The sequence below is a fragment of the Neospora caninum genome, chromosome XI (genome assembly GCF_000208865.1).
Source record: "Neospora caninum Liverpool complete genome, chromosome XI".
In the NCBI taxonomy this organism is placed as follows: domain Eukaryota; phylum Apicomplexa; class Conoidasida; order Eucoccidiorida; family Sarcocystidae; genus Neospora; species Neospora caninum.
In genome coordinates, this window is record NC_018397.1 from 2,789,695 (window position 1) to 2,803,202 (window position 13,508).

General features: G+C 57.3%; 3 protein-coding genes across 3 annotated transcripts; 1 reads left to right on the forward strand and 2 right to left on the reverse strand.

The window, feature by feature from the left end:
* Positions 1-4,767, forward strand: NCLIV_056380 (conserved hypothetical protein; the record flags this gene model as incomplete). Its single annotated transcript, XM_003885193.1, has 1 exon — positions 1-4,767. One exon carries the CDS (start codon positions 1-3, stop codon positions 4,765-4,767), a length of 4,767 nt encoding a protein of 1,588 aa, XP_003885242.1.
* A 1,498-nt stretch (positions 4,768-6,265) lies between these two features.
* On the reverse strand, positions 6,266-7,903 carry NCLIV_056390 (conserved hypothetical protein; the record flags this gene model as incomplete). Its single annotated transcript, XM_003885194.1, has 1 exon — positions 6,266-7,903. One exon carries the CDS (start codon positions 7,901-7,903, stop codon positions 6,266-6,268), a length of 1,638 nt encoding a protein of 545 aa, XP_003885243.1.
* Positions 7,904-10,430: 2,527 nt separating this feature from the next.
* Positions 10,431-13,508, reverse strand: NCLIV_056400 (putative short-chain dehydrogenase/reductase family protein; the record flags this gene model as incomplete). The annotated part of the gene is made up of 5 exons (XM_003885195.1): positions 10,431-10,672; positions 11,170-11,316; positions 11,904-12,134; positions 12,598-12,867; positions 13,292-13,508. The coding sequence occupies 5 exons, from the start codon at positions 13,506-13,508 to the stop codon at positions 10,431-10,433; spliced, it is 1,107 nt and encodes a 368-aa protein (XP_003885244.1).

The window sequence follows — 13,508 nt, forward strand, 5'->3', positions numbered from 1 at the left end:
ATGATTGATGCGTCTCACCAGCCGCTGTCGCCGATTCGAGGTCGGCGTCCGTCGACTGAGGCAAGCGACCAGCCCACTGCTGACTCTGTGTCTTCCCCGCCATCGCTTCCCAGTGCCGTTGACGCTGCTGGCGGTGCCTCGGGTGGCCCCAGGTCAAGGTACAGTTTCGCGCGTTCCTCGATTTCCCGCGCGTCCATTTCCTCTGCTTCGTCTGCGTCTTCTGGCCTGTCGTTGCCCGCCTCCTCCCAGCGCGCCTCGCGTCGCTCGTTCCGCAGAGACCGGGGAATCGAGAGCTCTGGTGTATCTTCCGCCATGCGCGCATACACGCCTCAAGTGCACACTTTCCACGAAGATCTTCAGGAACCGCCTGGATCGGCCTCGGGCGAAGTTTCTCCTGGCACGCCTTCCCCCGGAGCAGGGACTCGGCGTTCGCGCATGGCGACTCCCGCCGCCTGTTCTGCCTTCTCGTCTTCTGTTCTGTCGTCTTCGTCGGAGGACTCCATCTCCTCCTTGGCGTCTTCTCCGAATCCTTCGTCTCTCACGTCCCCGACGCCGCTCGAGGACAATGGCCCGGAGGACGAAGGCCTCGACGGTGAAGACGCGTTCCGCGACTACGCAGGGCGTGAAGACTGTTCGTCCGTGCCTCTCACTCCGTCTCTCGGAGTTGACCGTTTCCTGTCTTCTGGGACTTGCGCCTTTCTGCGGTCCCGGTCCTCGTCGTCTCTCACCCGTGGCGAGCCTGAAGGGACACCGCGGATGCCTTACCTCGATCTATGTACCTCTGTGCAGCCCGCCCTGGATTCCGCGCCTGCATCGAGAGGCTACCGTCGCCAACACCGGAGCGTTTCGCCCGCCTCCTCCTTATCAACGGAACGCCCCACTTCGGCCGCAATCCGCCACGCGCACCGAACCGCCGGCACACCCTTCGCCGCGCCCCGGCGGGCTGGTCCGTCGGTGCATTTTCCATCTGGGCTTTCTTCCTTCAACCACCGAGGCGGCGCGGCGGGTGTCTTCGCCTTTTCCGCAGCTACTGAGGGCGAAGGAAGCGAGGCGGTGTCTTCTTCTGGAGACGAGAGCGTCGTGAGAGGAAGAGGCCAGGTGTCCTTTTGCTCTTCCCCCCATAGTTACGAAGACGACGTGACCCGAGCGTCCTGCAGAGTCGCCGACCTTTCGGGCCGCATGCAGCGGCCTCGACACAACGCAGCGTTCCTCGTCGATCCAGTGGTCTCCGCGTCCGTTTGCTCGCACCTGTACCCCCGCCGGACCCGAGAAGGTGGCCCAGAGATCCGACACGCGAACGGATCTGCCTCGAAAGCCGGCAACCAGCTGTACATCGAGGGCGCCCGAGAATTGACCCCGCCACGCTCTCTGTCTCCGCCAGCGGCGGCAGACGCTTCTCGACGGGCCGAGGGGCCTGGCAGTCGCTCTCACGTCTCGCCTGGGTTCGTGGACCTGCCTTCGCCCTCGTCGCTTCTTCTGCATCTCGACGAGGCGACGACCGGGACTGCGGTGGGGGAAGAACGCCGCGGGGGGTGGAGGAAGTTTCTCGCGTCTCTCGCGGCGATGCGAGCTCGAAAGTGGAGCAGCTCGGACGGCAAGGGAATGGCGCCTGGAGCCGTCACGACCACACTGGGGGAGGACGAAGACGACCCGGATCCGGTCACGCCTTCGACGGCCTCTCCGCCGCCGCCCTCCCTCAAGGGGCGCGTTCGCGAGATGGCAGCGGCCACGCGCCGTGCGTCCAGTGCGTGCATCCGCCCTGGGCGCCTCTCGGGACGCTGCTACTTTTACATGCACCTCTTGTCGCTCCTGCTGCTTCTCTGCCTGGTTCTCCTCGCCGGCACCCTTCATCACGACCAAAAAATCCATCGCCTGCGGCCCAAGCAGGTTGCAGAGCTTCAGCTCCACACGTCGCAGCGCCTCTGGGCGGCGTGCGCCCGCGCGTCGAGCGCCTCCGCCTCTCCCCTCGGGCCCGCCGCCTTCCTCGAGTCGTCCGCCGTCGTCGCTTCTGACGTCTCCCTCGAGTCTGGAGGCGCTCGTGCGCTCGAAGCCGCACAAGCCTGGCACGAACGAATCTCAGCCCCGTCGTTTCTGCGCATTTGCCGCCACGTAGGCCGCGGATGGCTTCCTTCAGGTCGTGCGCGGGGAGAGGAGAGCTCGGACGGAGCGGCAGCAGCGGTGACGTCAAACGAGGGAGATCCTGGGAAAGACCTCGGCTTATCGGCAGAAAGTGTCACGGCCGGCAAGATTTTGTCGTGTTTTCTGAGGCCCTGTGAAGGTACCGGCAGTTCGCCCTCGCCGTCGTGCATGCACTGGCCCTCTGCGTCTTCGCTTGAAGCTGGCGCTAGGTTTCCGACGTGTCGAGCGTCACCCGCGTGGCGAGGCTTGGATGACCTGGCCCAGCTCTGTCTTCCCCTCGTGGAACTTCAGGCGGATGTGCCTGCGAAGACGGCGTCTGCTGCACTGGGCCCAGCCTCTGGAGACGCGCGCGCCGATGCACAGGCGGGATGCGATACTTGGCGGTCCACGATGCTCCAGCAATCTGGTTTGTCGGAGACCTGCGCGGCTGCTTCGTCTGCTGGTGTGTGTCAGGCGAACAGCGCTTCGCGAGCAACGACTGCTGCCCTGTCAAACGAGAACGCTGCGCCCGCCACCCCTGGATCTTCTGCCGATCCGGCCTCGCCGTCAGGCTCTGGCCTCGCCTTGCCCGCGTTTTCTTTTCCTCGCAGCGTTTCGTTTTTCTTCTTCCACCGAGAGGGCTTGCCGGCTTCCTTCCTCGATCCGGAGCGTCACGTCCTCGCGTGCACCGAGGTCGACTCGCCGTTTCTCCATCTTTTCTCGTCTCTGCGGACCTCCGACGCGTACCGCATGTTCTCCGCCTCGTTCGTCTCTCTGCTGTCCTCTGTCTCGACCGTTTTTTCGCCCCACGAGGGAGACGACCGCACCCACGAAGGGGCTCCTCCCGCGGGAGACAAGAGTAAACAGACAGGAGAGTTGGTGGCGAGGAAGTCCCACGACGAGACTTCCGCTGGTCCTTTCACTTTGGAGACCCGTGCGCGAGCATGCAAACAAATATTCAGGGGAGCGGCCTGCAGCGCGTCGCTCGCGGATTTCGAACTGGGCGTCGTGTCTCTTCTTGCAGCGTCGTGCCAGCAAAGCTGCAGGGATCGGGCGAGCCGGCTCGGCTGCCTCGACGAGGACTTGGCGGCAGACGCCAAGCGGCAGCGCGCGGGGGCCTATGCCAGCACACTGCGTGCGGCCTTCGGGAACCTTCTGCCTCAGTTCTTCCTCCTTAGCTACGAGAGTGCGCTTGCAGCTCAGGAGGCAACCGAGACTGCCTCGGCCTCGCAAGGCGCCGCAGCTGCTGGCCAAGGCCCTCCGTCGCAGGGAACAGAGAGCCCTCCACCGCATCTCTCGCCTGTGCTGCCGGTCGATCGCCACGCGGTTGCCTCGGACGCCTACGCGCCGTTGCCCTCGTTTCTTCCGCAGTCGTCTCTCCTTTTCGACTTTGCTGTCTTCGCCACTCCCTGTTACCCGTTCTCGCGGTTCCTCCACCGCCGCCTCGTCAGCTGGGGCGGTCTCCAGTTCCACATTCTTCTGTTTGGCGGGTGGATTCACTCGCTCTTCGCTCCGGAGCCGCTCACGCTTCTGCATGTCCCGCGTGCCTTCTTTCTCGTGCTGGTCTCCGCCTACAGAGGCCTTGTCCTGTACGAGGGCCTGAACTGGATCGAGAAGGCAGTCTGGGCTCGAAACACGCATTGCGGGCGCCCTGAGGAGCGAAACCCGAGCGAGGCCTCGACGCCCACAACAGACAAAGAGACGAGCGGTGACGGCGCGCAGCAGGAGCCTTCGCCTGACAACCGAGGAACGGCAACGCGCTCTCAGGCAACTGAGGAGGACGGCGAACGGACAAGACCCGACACGTCGTCGACAGAAGACGGAGCGAGCAGTGGAGACAAGACGAACAGCGAGGGCGGCTGGTGGGCTAGGAAAGACTTGAGTGATCACGTGGTGCTGTACGTGATGGCAATCGTGTTTATGAGCATTGAAGTCTCCGCGGCGCGGTCCTCGCATGCGCCTCCGAGCTTTTCGGAAGTCCCTACGCCGACGACTGGTGCGGACGCCTCTCGACGCAGAGCCAGGTGGTTCACGTGCCTACCCCCGTGCCTCCTCCCCCGCAAGATCTCCTCCTTCCTCTACATTCTCGTCTTTGCGTACTACGGCATCCTCTTTCTCTGCTGCCTGCACATGGCGTACTACACCGCGGTTTTTTTCCACACTCCCGAGGAAATCTGGGCGGGGCTCACCGTCGGGCTTTGCTTCCTTGTCCTCCCCATCATTCTCGTTTTAGAGGTGCTCGAGAAGCCGTCGCTCCAACGCATCGGCATCGGAAGCGGCGAGAAGAAAGCCGCGGAACGGGCGGCGGCTGCGGCGGCGGCTGCGAGTGCATCGGCGGCTGGGGCGCAGAACCAAGCGGGGGGGGACGAGCCTGCTGGTGGCGCGTCTCCTCGTGTGGGGAAGACAAGGCGAGGTTCTCGGACGGTCGCGACGGACGAACACGCAGGAAGCGCAACAGAGGCTGGAGCAGCAGTTTCAGGGGGCGTGGAGGGGTCTTCGCGGGAATCCAACAAGGCCAGCGCAGTCAGGCTCGCGGAGCGAGGAGTAGCCCATGCAGAGAACCGAGACGGAGAATGCCAGAGTGCGGAGGAAACGGCGCGCAGAGGCGTCAGAGACGGAGGCTGCGCACGCGGCACCCACGCCTTGTAACTATCGCCTCGATGTGGACGAGAGGGACGAGACACAGGAAGACAACTTACAATGTAGTCGCATGTTGGAGGGGAGGAGGCGCATGCGTGTAGCGGTCGTGGTTCCCAAAATGTAACACTATCGGAGTGGTGTGACTCACGTACGCGGCTTTCTGCGTGTAGGGCGTAGACACGGAAGCATCTTTCATGCACCGTTCGGGCTCCAAATTTGGAGAGGACACCACGTGCGCCGCCCAGATGCTTCTACGCGGACGTTTTCGGTGTTTGACGCTCTCAAACATTTCCTCTGCGGAGGCTAGCACCCGCGGCTCCTTTGGCAGTCTTATAGCCACCTGCATCGTGTCGGGCTGAGAGTTTGAGTCACAGCAGCCGTGACAGGCAGGAGACCGGGGGGCGCTCAATGAGCGAGACAAATATGCACTATCCTAGACAAGAACACGGGGGGAGAGGAACCCGGATGCACATAACGCTCGTTACGCTTGTTCGCGTAGGAAGGCTTTCAAGTTGCATGCATATGCAACAGGAGATGCGCACATCGAGAGTATCTGAGCATGCCCCAGACTGCTACAAATGGTCCGAGGCGAGTAAGCACCCCAAGAGACACGGGAACAAATCGTCTGCGTCGGTACGTGTACTACGTATCCACTGTCGCTGCCGTGGAGTTGTCCTCGCACCCTCATTTCACTCGTTACTGTTTCACGCGGCGTTATTCGTCCAATCCGTTTTGGTCGAAATTCATGGCGGACGCATCACCCAGCCTGTGTCCTCCCATTACGCAAGGAAGGGCGGGATATTCGTGACTCGTTCTCCTCCGAGTTGGGACGTAGGGCTGGAGGATGACGCTGTACTACGATCGCGTTTGCTCCGCAGGGGAGGAAAGCCTAGATCTACGTCTGTAGTGCGCTACGCAGAGCCTCACAGAATAGCCAAGTAGTTCGGAACAGACGACGCCCGCCACGCGCATTGGTGGTGGGCGACTTTGGATACTACTGGCAACCTGTCAAACTACATCCAATAGAGTGGGAAACGGGCGACCGTCCACGAGCGCTTGAGAACACGCCGCTGACAACGACGATGCGTCTAAGGTTTCGATGTGCGTGATGCATCGGGAGGTGCAAAGCTGCTCAAGTGCGTTGACGCTAATTTTTGCAGTGCTCGAAAGTGCTGAGACACCCCGCAAGCTCCCCTCACGGCAAGCGGAGGCGGCGACCTCCAACAAACTGTGCCGGGTGGCTCTCTCCCGCATCCGAGTACTCGGTGTTTGAGCTCGCGAGCCAGCAGGAGAAAAGGGACTTTCCAGAGGTTCCGACCCGTCGTGGACGATGACACGAATACATGCTCAAAAAGGAGGCCGAAAATGCGGACGAATTCTTGACAGTTCTTCCCCGCGTGGCCATTAAAAAGTTCGCCTGGGTAGGCGATGCTCCCCCCCTGCCTCGGCCACATCACACGCTGTCGCCTTTCAAGGTGCGTTCTTGGCGAGCGGCGTGGACTCGCGCTCACGCGGTTGGTGTTTCTGAGGAAGATTTCGCTGCGCTGACTGCTTCCTCCCCGTCTGCTTGGCTTCGTACCAGATCGGCTCTCGAGTCCGAGCCCTGGCGGTACTTGACAACTAGGCCGTAGAAAGCAAACAGCCGAGTGCACACTTCGGCAAGGTGGACGTAGAGCTGCCTTCTCTGGCGTCTCCTCTCCTCTGCGCACTTGTCCTTGTCTTCTGTGTCCGATGTTTCGTCCGCCTCTGAGCTTCGCACTCTGAGTGCGTCTGGTGGACTGCCTCGCGAGCGGTCCAGTGGCCCGAACCCGATCTTTCCTCGACCAAAGGCGTTTCTCGCCTCGAGCAGGCCCCAGAATTCCGGCGATCCCTCAAGGAGGGGACTCAGCCGCTGAAGCACATCTCGAGTGTCACTGCAGCTGGACAGCGCGGCGGCTTGCCGCTCACTTTCCTTTCCTTGTGCACCGTCGTCAGACCGGATGTGTCCGTTCTCTTCAGTTTCCCCCGTTGCTCGCCTGGCCACCGTTTTTCCACATTCTCCGGCTGAACTCGCTGCCTCTCCCACCGGGTGTCCTTCCTGATTCTCGTCGGTTCGTTCGTCTCCCCTTGAAAGCAAGGCGAGTTCCTGCTCGTCGTCAAACAGCCGGACCAGTTTCTTTGTGCAAATGGCTGCCGCAGCAATCAGGACTGGGACCGAAAACTGGTCGACTAGAGGCGTCGCTGAGATGTCATTCACAATCGCCCACATCAGGTGCGTCTCTTTGTGTGAAAATAGGAGCAGCAGCTGAGCCTCCAGCACAGCATCGTGGAGGAGCGGGAGCTCGAGAGAGAATCCCAGCGCCTGGCAGAGACGCTGTTCTTCCAAGAGACACTCCTGGCGAACTTTCCAGTAGTCACGTATTCCCATAGGTGCGTACCCCTTCAAGAAGTTAGGCAGGCTCTGCGGCCCTCGTAGTCGACTGAGCGGAGCTTGCTTGTCGTCCCTCTTCTCATCCTCGTGTTTCCCCCCACTCTCGTCGCCTCCAGCGCCCGCCTGCTTCTCACCCTCCTCTTTTCTCTCTCCGCTGGTGTCCTCCGCTTCCCGTTCGTTCCCCACACCGGCGGATATCCTTCTCCGCCTCTCCGGCGGTCCCTCGTCTTTCTCCGCCTGCTCCGCCGCTCCTTCCGTTTCGCTCCTCGTTCGCTTTTTGTCTTCCGCTTCTGCGCTCCCCAACGCCGCGACTCTCCCGTCGAGTCGCTTGTTTTTCAGCGACCAGTTGAGGAACGCTATGCAGTTCACGGCCTCGCGAAGTTTGAGATTTGTATCGCTCGCCTTTCCCGCAAAGAAAAGACACGCAGCCATGCAGCGTGTGACGCAGTGGGGTCGGTTTTCTAACTCGTCCCTGGAGAAGTACTTTGGGAAGACACGTCGAAACGCGGAGACCGCAGCAGTGACTGCATGAACGGGCAAATTTAAATCAAAGGCAGCTTGCTGGAAGAGAAGACTCAAGTGAAAACGCAGTGCGTCCCACACATCTTTCGAAGAGCTGTCTGGATAGCTTACAGCAGGCGTTTGAGGGGAAGGAATGGCAGAGTCTGGCGCGTTTCCTTCGTCTCCCTGGGAAGGCAAGAAAGGACCAAAGATCTTTTCGTCCTTCTTCCCCATTGTGTGGGGCGGGGGAAAAGAGGAAAAATACCGTCAAGAGACGCAGAGAAAAGAGCTGTTACGAAAAAGGCGAGCGGAGATGACTGCACGTGGCTAAAATGCTTTCAGGCTCTCGCAGTCCCTGGAGCGGCGACCACAAGGCAGACAACGGAAATGCGGACCCAAAGGGAAGAAGGCAGCAAGCAAGACGCAACGGAGAGTTCAGAAGGGAAAACAAGACAGGATTAGAGAACGCTACACGAAGAGAAAGAAGGATCCCGAAGAGAAAGAAGGATCCCGAAGAGAGAGAAGGATCCCGAAGAGAGAGAAGGATCCCGAAGAGAGAGAAGAATCCCGAAGATAACGAAGGGCACTACTGAAAGAGTAAGCGAAGACGTGGTGCAAAATGAAGGCGTTCGCGCCTACGGAGAGGCTTCACAGCCCATGAGGAGACGTCGAAAGACCTCGTTCACGGACGCCGTGCTGACAAATATGCAAGCTGCAGCGGTGTAGGTGTACAGTGAAGGGAACACAAAAAATCATCGAATATAACGGTATTACCGGCGGATCACCAACGTACGGGTTGTCCGAAAAAAGCGACAATGCATGTAGATGCTTCATGATGCGACACCGTCGCGTGCCTTCTGTTGATTCGCCAAAGGGCCTTCTGTTTATTTCTGTTTCACTCCTACGTGGGATTCGCCGAACTGAGCACCGAAAAAAGGGAGAGAGGAGACCCGATAGAAAGGGATGAAGCCAGGTGCACAAACAGAAAGTCTTTGCACTTTCATAGCGACGAAGAGAAACGAAAAGGAACACGCTGCTTGTCCGTTTCTACGGGTTTTCGCAGGTAAAAAGGGAAAGGGACAGTACCTGTAGCTCGAGAGTATTTGTCAACACCTGCCTAGTGAAACGGCCCCCACCAAGGTAGAGAAGAGACACTCAGAAAAAAGACAAGATTTTTTCTTTCCTCTCGATGGAATTCTCCGGGACGCGCCCGTTTTTTTTATGGTAAAACGAGCCTAACTTTCTAGAATAAATTTGTTGCATGCAATCGCAGACAGCGGCAATGCACGGCTGTGTCTCCATTGTCGTTGGAGATAGGGCTCACGCAAACACAGCATATCATGTGTTGTTGACCTGTGGATAAGTTTTTCCTATCGAGAATACTGTTTGCCCCCTCCACTATGTCTTTTCCTCTGTAGAGAGATGTGAAGGTAAGTCGCAAAAAGAGATGATCTCATCCACATCAGCCGGTCAATAGCACACCAACACCCCGAGCGGCGGCAGGCCGCCCTACTAAACAACCCAGTCGCACGTACAGCGAAACACTCGTGGATTGCCATCGTTTAGAAATACATGTAGAATGCAGCCGGGCGATTTCCTTCAACTGGGCAATGGGCAAAGTCTACGGTTGTCCATGTCAACAGGGTCCAGGGCTCTCTACATTACGGGGGCCTGACTCCACCAAAATCTGTGTTCTGCATTGATGCCTCTCATCACGTTCAACCAAATTTAATTGAATTTGGACGTGGTACACACTGCAGGTACTTGCACTCTGGTTTGGTCGCATACATACATGCTTTGGGCGGGTTTTGCCAACAGGCAGAGACGCCCACGTGGGCACTACACAGAGATACCGCGATTTCTGGGGAGCCTGCATCGACCTACGAGTACGCTTTTCGCTGAACGGATGGGCCTTGGTGTAAATAGTGATTCCCAGCAAAAACACGCCGGCCCGCCGTCATAACAACTCAGAAAGTTGCGATTCAACCACCAACGCCTGATTTTCTTGACATGGTATAGGTTTCAGTGTTCTCTGAGACACCGTACCAACATGCGGAAAAAGCAAGGACTTCCCGTTGCTTTCAAATAGAGGTGTGGTCCTCTGCCTGCAGGAATGAGCCGGGAATGAACGAACATTCCCTACCTCATTCTGACTGCGTGACTCCTCTCGTGTCCTCGCCAGCCGGCTCGCATGGTTTCTTTTATCCACGCCCCAGCCTAGAGGTTTGAAATGGCCTCCATGTCCACCCAGCCAAGATATTTTGTGTTGCTTCGTAAGCGAAACGACTGCTTAGCACAACGGAGTGTGCTTGTGCGTCGCAGACACCGCCCAGGAGAGCGACGTAGGGCAGCAGGAAGTCTGCCTGCTGCATCATGTTCAGTTTTGTGGATCTGGGGGACGCTTGCCTCGATGAGGAGGGCAGGAGAGAAAAAGCTGCACGGGGACATTTGCCATTACGTGGGTGAAAACACATGCCGTGACTGTGTGTTCGTACATATAAACAGTGGGAGAGTTCCATAGACTCCAGTGTGTCAAATGAACGTGGCGAGTTTTACAGGCAGACGCATTCGGTTGTTCTGCAAGGCGCTGTTTGACACGAAAAACGTTACATACCAGAACGATTCGCAATACCAAACCTCATCCGATTCAAAACACGAAAAACGTTACATACCAGAACGATTCGCAATACCAAACCTCATCCGATTCACCTGATGAAAGGGCACGCCCGGAAAACCTGTGTCTTCGTCGCCACTTGTAGTCTCAAGTTGTTTGTGGGGAAGTCCGTGATACACTCTGGGCAATCTCTTCCAGTTCTTGCGCTTCTTCCTCAATTTCGAGAGCATGGGCCTCGGCCCGCAAATCCAACAGACTGCTCATTAAATCCGGTAAATACTCCTGGACATATAAATAGAAGAGGACGGGAGTTGGCGCGACCCAGCATTCTCGTAGTTTGTTTGAAGCGGCCTTTAGCATGTACCTGGCGGCAGTATCAGGAGACAGACCTGAGGATGCACAGCGAAGCACAACGCATCTCTCGTTGAATCATCGTACACTGCCGCTGGTACAGGGAGAATCTTGAATCCCGTGAGGGTCTACGTCGAAATTCTGCCACAGTGCACAAGCAAGGATGCTCGCAACAAGCCGCAAGTGGAGGCTGTCACCACACTCACTGTGCGGCTCAGGAGGCTCCGAGGGAACATTACGATTGTGACACGTGGCGAGTTCTCATATTCGACCTACACGCAATGATAGAACACGACCCAGCGTCGTGCACGAAAAGGTCTAGAGCGTGCACCTCCAATCTTACCACTTGAGAAGAGTCATAACTACCTGCAACCATGAAGAGAGCTCCCTTACGTGAAACACGGTTTCTGTGCCTTGCCCTTTCTATGCGGTTGTTGCCATATCCGCATGCGGCAAACACGACTGAAGAATTCATACACATGGCCAACGCAGCACAGGCTCGTTTCCCTTTTCCCTGCGAAACAACGCCAATCACCTGCAGCGACGTCCGGATGCATATACGACGTGTCGTCAGTCAACGGTGCTCCGTCTGGGCCCAGAGTCTTGTAGCTCGTGTTGGTCCGGATGCAACCGGGGACGGCGCTCGTTACGGAGATGTTTATGCTTTTTGCTTTGAGGTCCCCTGAGACAGGCATATCCACACTTACCAAATGAAACGTTCTGCTCCCTGTTCCGGAGGTCCACCGATGTCAGCCTCAAATTCTGAGGTCTACGTTGAGGTAAAAAGGCTGCGACGGTGCGGTGAGACGACGAAGCACGTCGACTGTACGAAGCTCAGTAACCCACATACGTGACCAATGGACAGTGCCATGATACTCCTAGGGTCGCTTTGTTGACGGCCTTTTAACCCCCAGCGTGGCCGACGAAAGTGAACCAATACCACGAGGATCCCTGCGAAAATCGAAAAATTATCGAGGCGATTACGCTACCCATGTCGAGAATAGACCACAGCCCAGACTTCCCATGACTCATGTTTCTACGGAGCGCCTGAGCATCAAATCGACGGGGTTCCATAGGAAGAGTGTGTCTCCATGGAGGGCCGACACCACACAAGTATTCATCGACGTTCCCTCCTTGCGGATACACGGAAAAACGTTTCTTCCCCCGTGGATACCAGTACGACTTGGTTATCCTTCTGCGAATGCTTGACGGAGAGGCGCGAGACAGCGAACTTGCACAATAGCTACGGATCTGGGAAGTGCTGCTTACTCGACAATGACTCGGCGAAGCACAAAAGACCAGCTTTGGCCATACAATACGGCTCGCGACCGCATGTAACCAGCTTGCTGCTCTCCGAGTTTGTGAAGATGATGTGGCCAAAACCTGCCTTGCTCATGATAGGGAGAACCAGCTTCGTCAGTTTGACCTGAGCTAGCAAATCGATCTTCAAAATCTTCTCGGTAGCCTCGTAAGACATGAAAAGCCCCCGACTGGAGACACCTGGGAACCGCACCAGTACATGATAGTCGCAATCGACAATGGAGACGCAGCGGCAAAACGCATTGTACTGAGAATCCCGATAAACGAAAGGCGGCATAGCCGCACTTATAAGGCGTTCCAGGCCGTTCCACGCTTCATCAACTGTAGCCGTGAAAAACCACAAATGAAGGCAACGTCTCGTGTTTACCACCGAGGAAGGTTTACGCGATGACAGCAGGTCTTTCAGTAAGATTGATTATTGTTTCAGATTGTATGGCACAAAACGGAACGGAGACCACAACCGCCCTGCTTCTTAAACTACCGATAATGCGCTTCCCTGGATTAGAGATCAAGATCTGTTTTTTCAAGGCGGTCGGATCAAAATTCAGATCCTTCGATCAACATACGGAAAACGAATCTAGACCTCGCTCCAAATGTGTTGCGGCGTTCAGAAAGCTATTTCTTCCCCCTACTTAACACGAACCCGCGTTGTTGAAGAGAAAATCTATGCGGCCATTAGGTGCCCAAGCAGTAGCTTTCTTGACGACATCCTCCAATGCCTCGAGCTTTAGCATATCGAAGGGAAGGAGGAGAAAAGCATTCTCAGACTCCTGCAATCCCTTCTGTGCGCAAAACGTAACCACGTCCTGCTTCGCTGCCTGTAGGTCCTCCATATTCCGACTGGACATAATGATGCGGCATCCTCGTTGAGCTAGAAGACGACAGAGACTTAGACCGATGCCACTGGAGGAGCCTGAAAAAGATCCCGGGACGAAAGACGGATTATGACCGATCTCTATCCACCGACAGACAATTACGGACGTGTAGATGGGCAAAGACACATCACACAGGACCAACTACTCGGGAGTCTCGAGGCGTGCATGCCCAGTCCACCTCCTGGCCGCCCCGTTCTGGAACGGATTCCTCGGAGAGTGTGCTAGGCAGTGACTCAGTTCAACGCGGCTCGTCCATCTCGACACTAGACACAGAGGTAAGCACTTGGTCCTCTAAAACAGTCTGTCCACCGCACATGTAGGACCGGACACAGTAGATGCAAGTGCCAAGCCACCACAAACCTCACCAGACGGGTCGGATGGACCAGGGGGTTCTCTGTGTCTCTCTCTCGGCTCTCATGCTGGGGACTCCCCGGGGACCCTCTACCTTCTCTCGAAACTGACCTGTAACCCACGCGACGCGATTTTTCCAGTATCCCCGTTTTTCGGGCAACAACTTGGTCCAGAAATCTGCTTCTCGAAGAAGGTAGGCAGCGCAAAGAGACCAGATGAAGTTCAACACACAAGCCGCTAGTTTGACACTCGCGCAGCCCGCGACTGCGAGTAAGGCCGGCGAAGCGAAGAGGTTGGCTAGTACGCTCCCAATCGCATGAAACTCCAT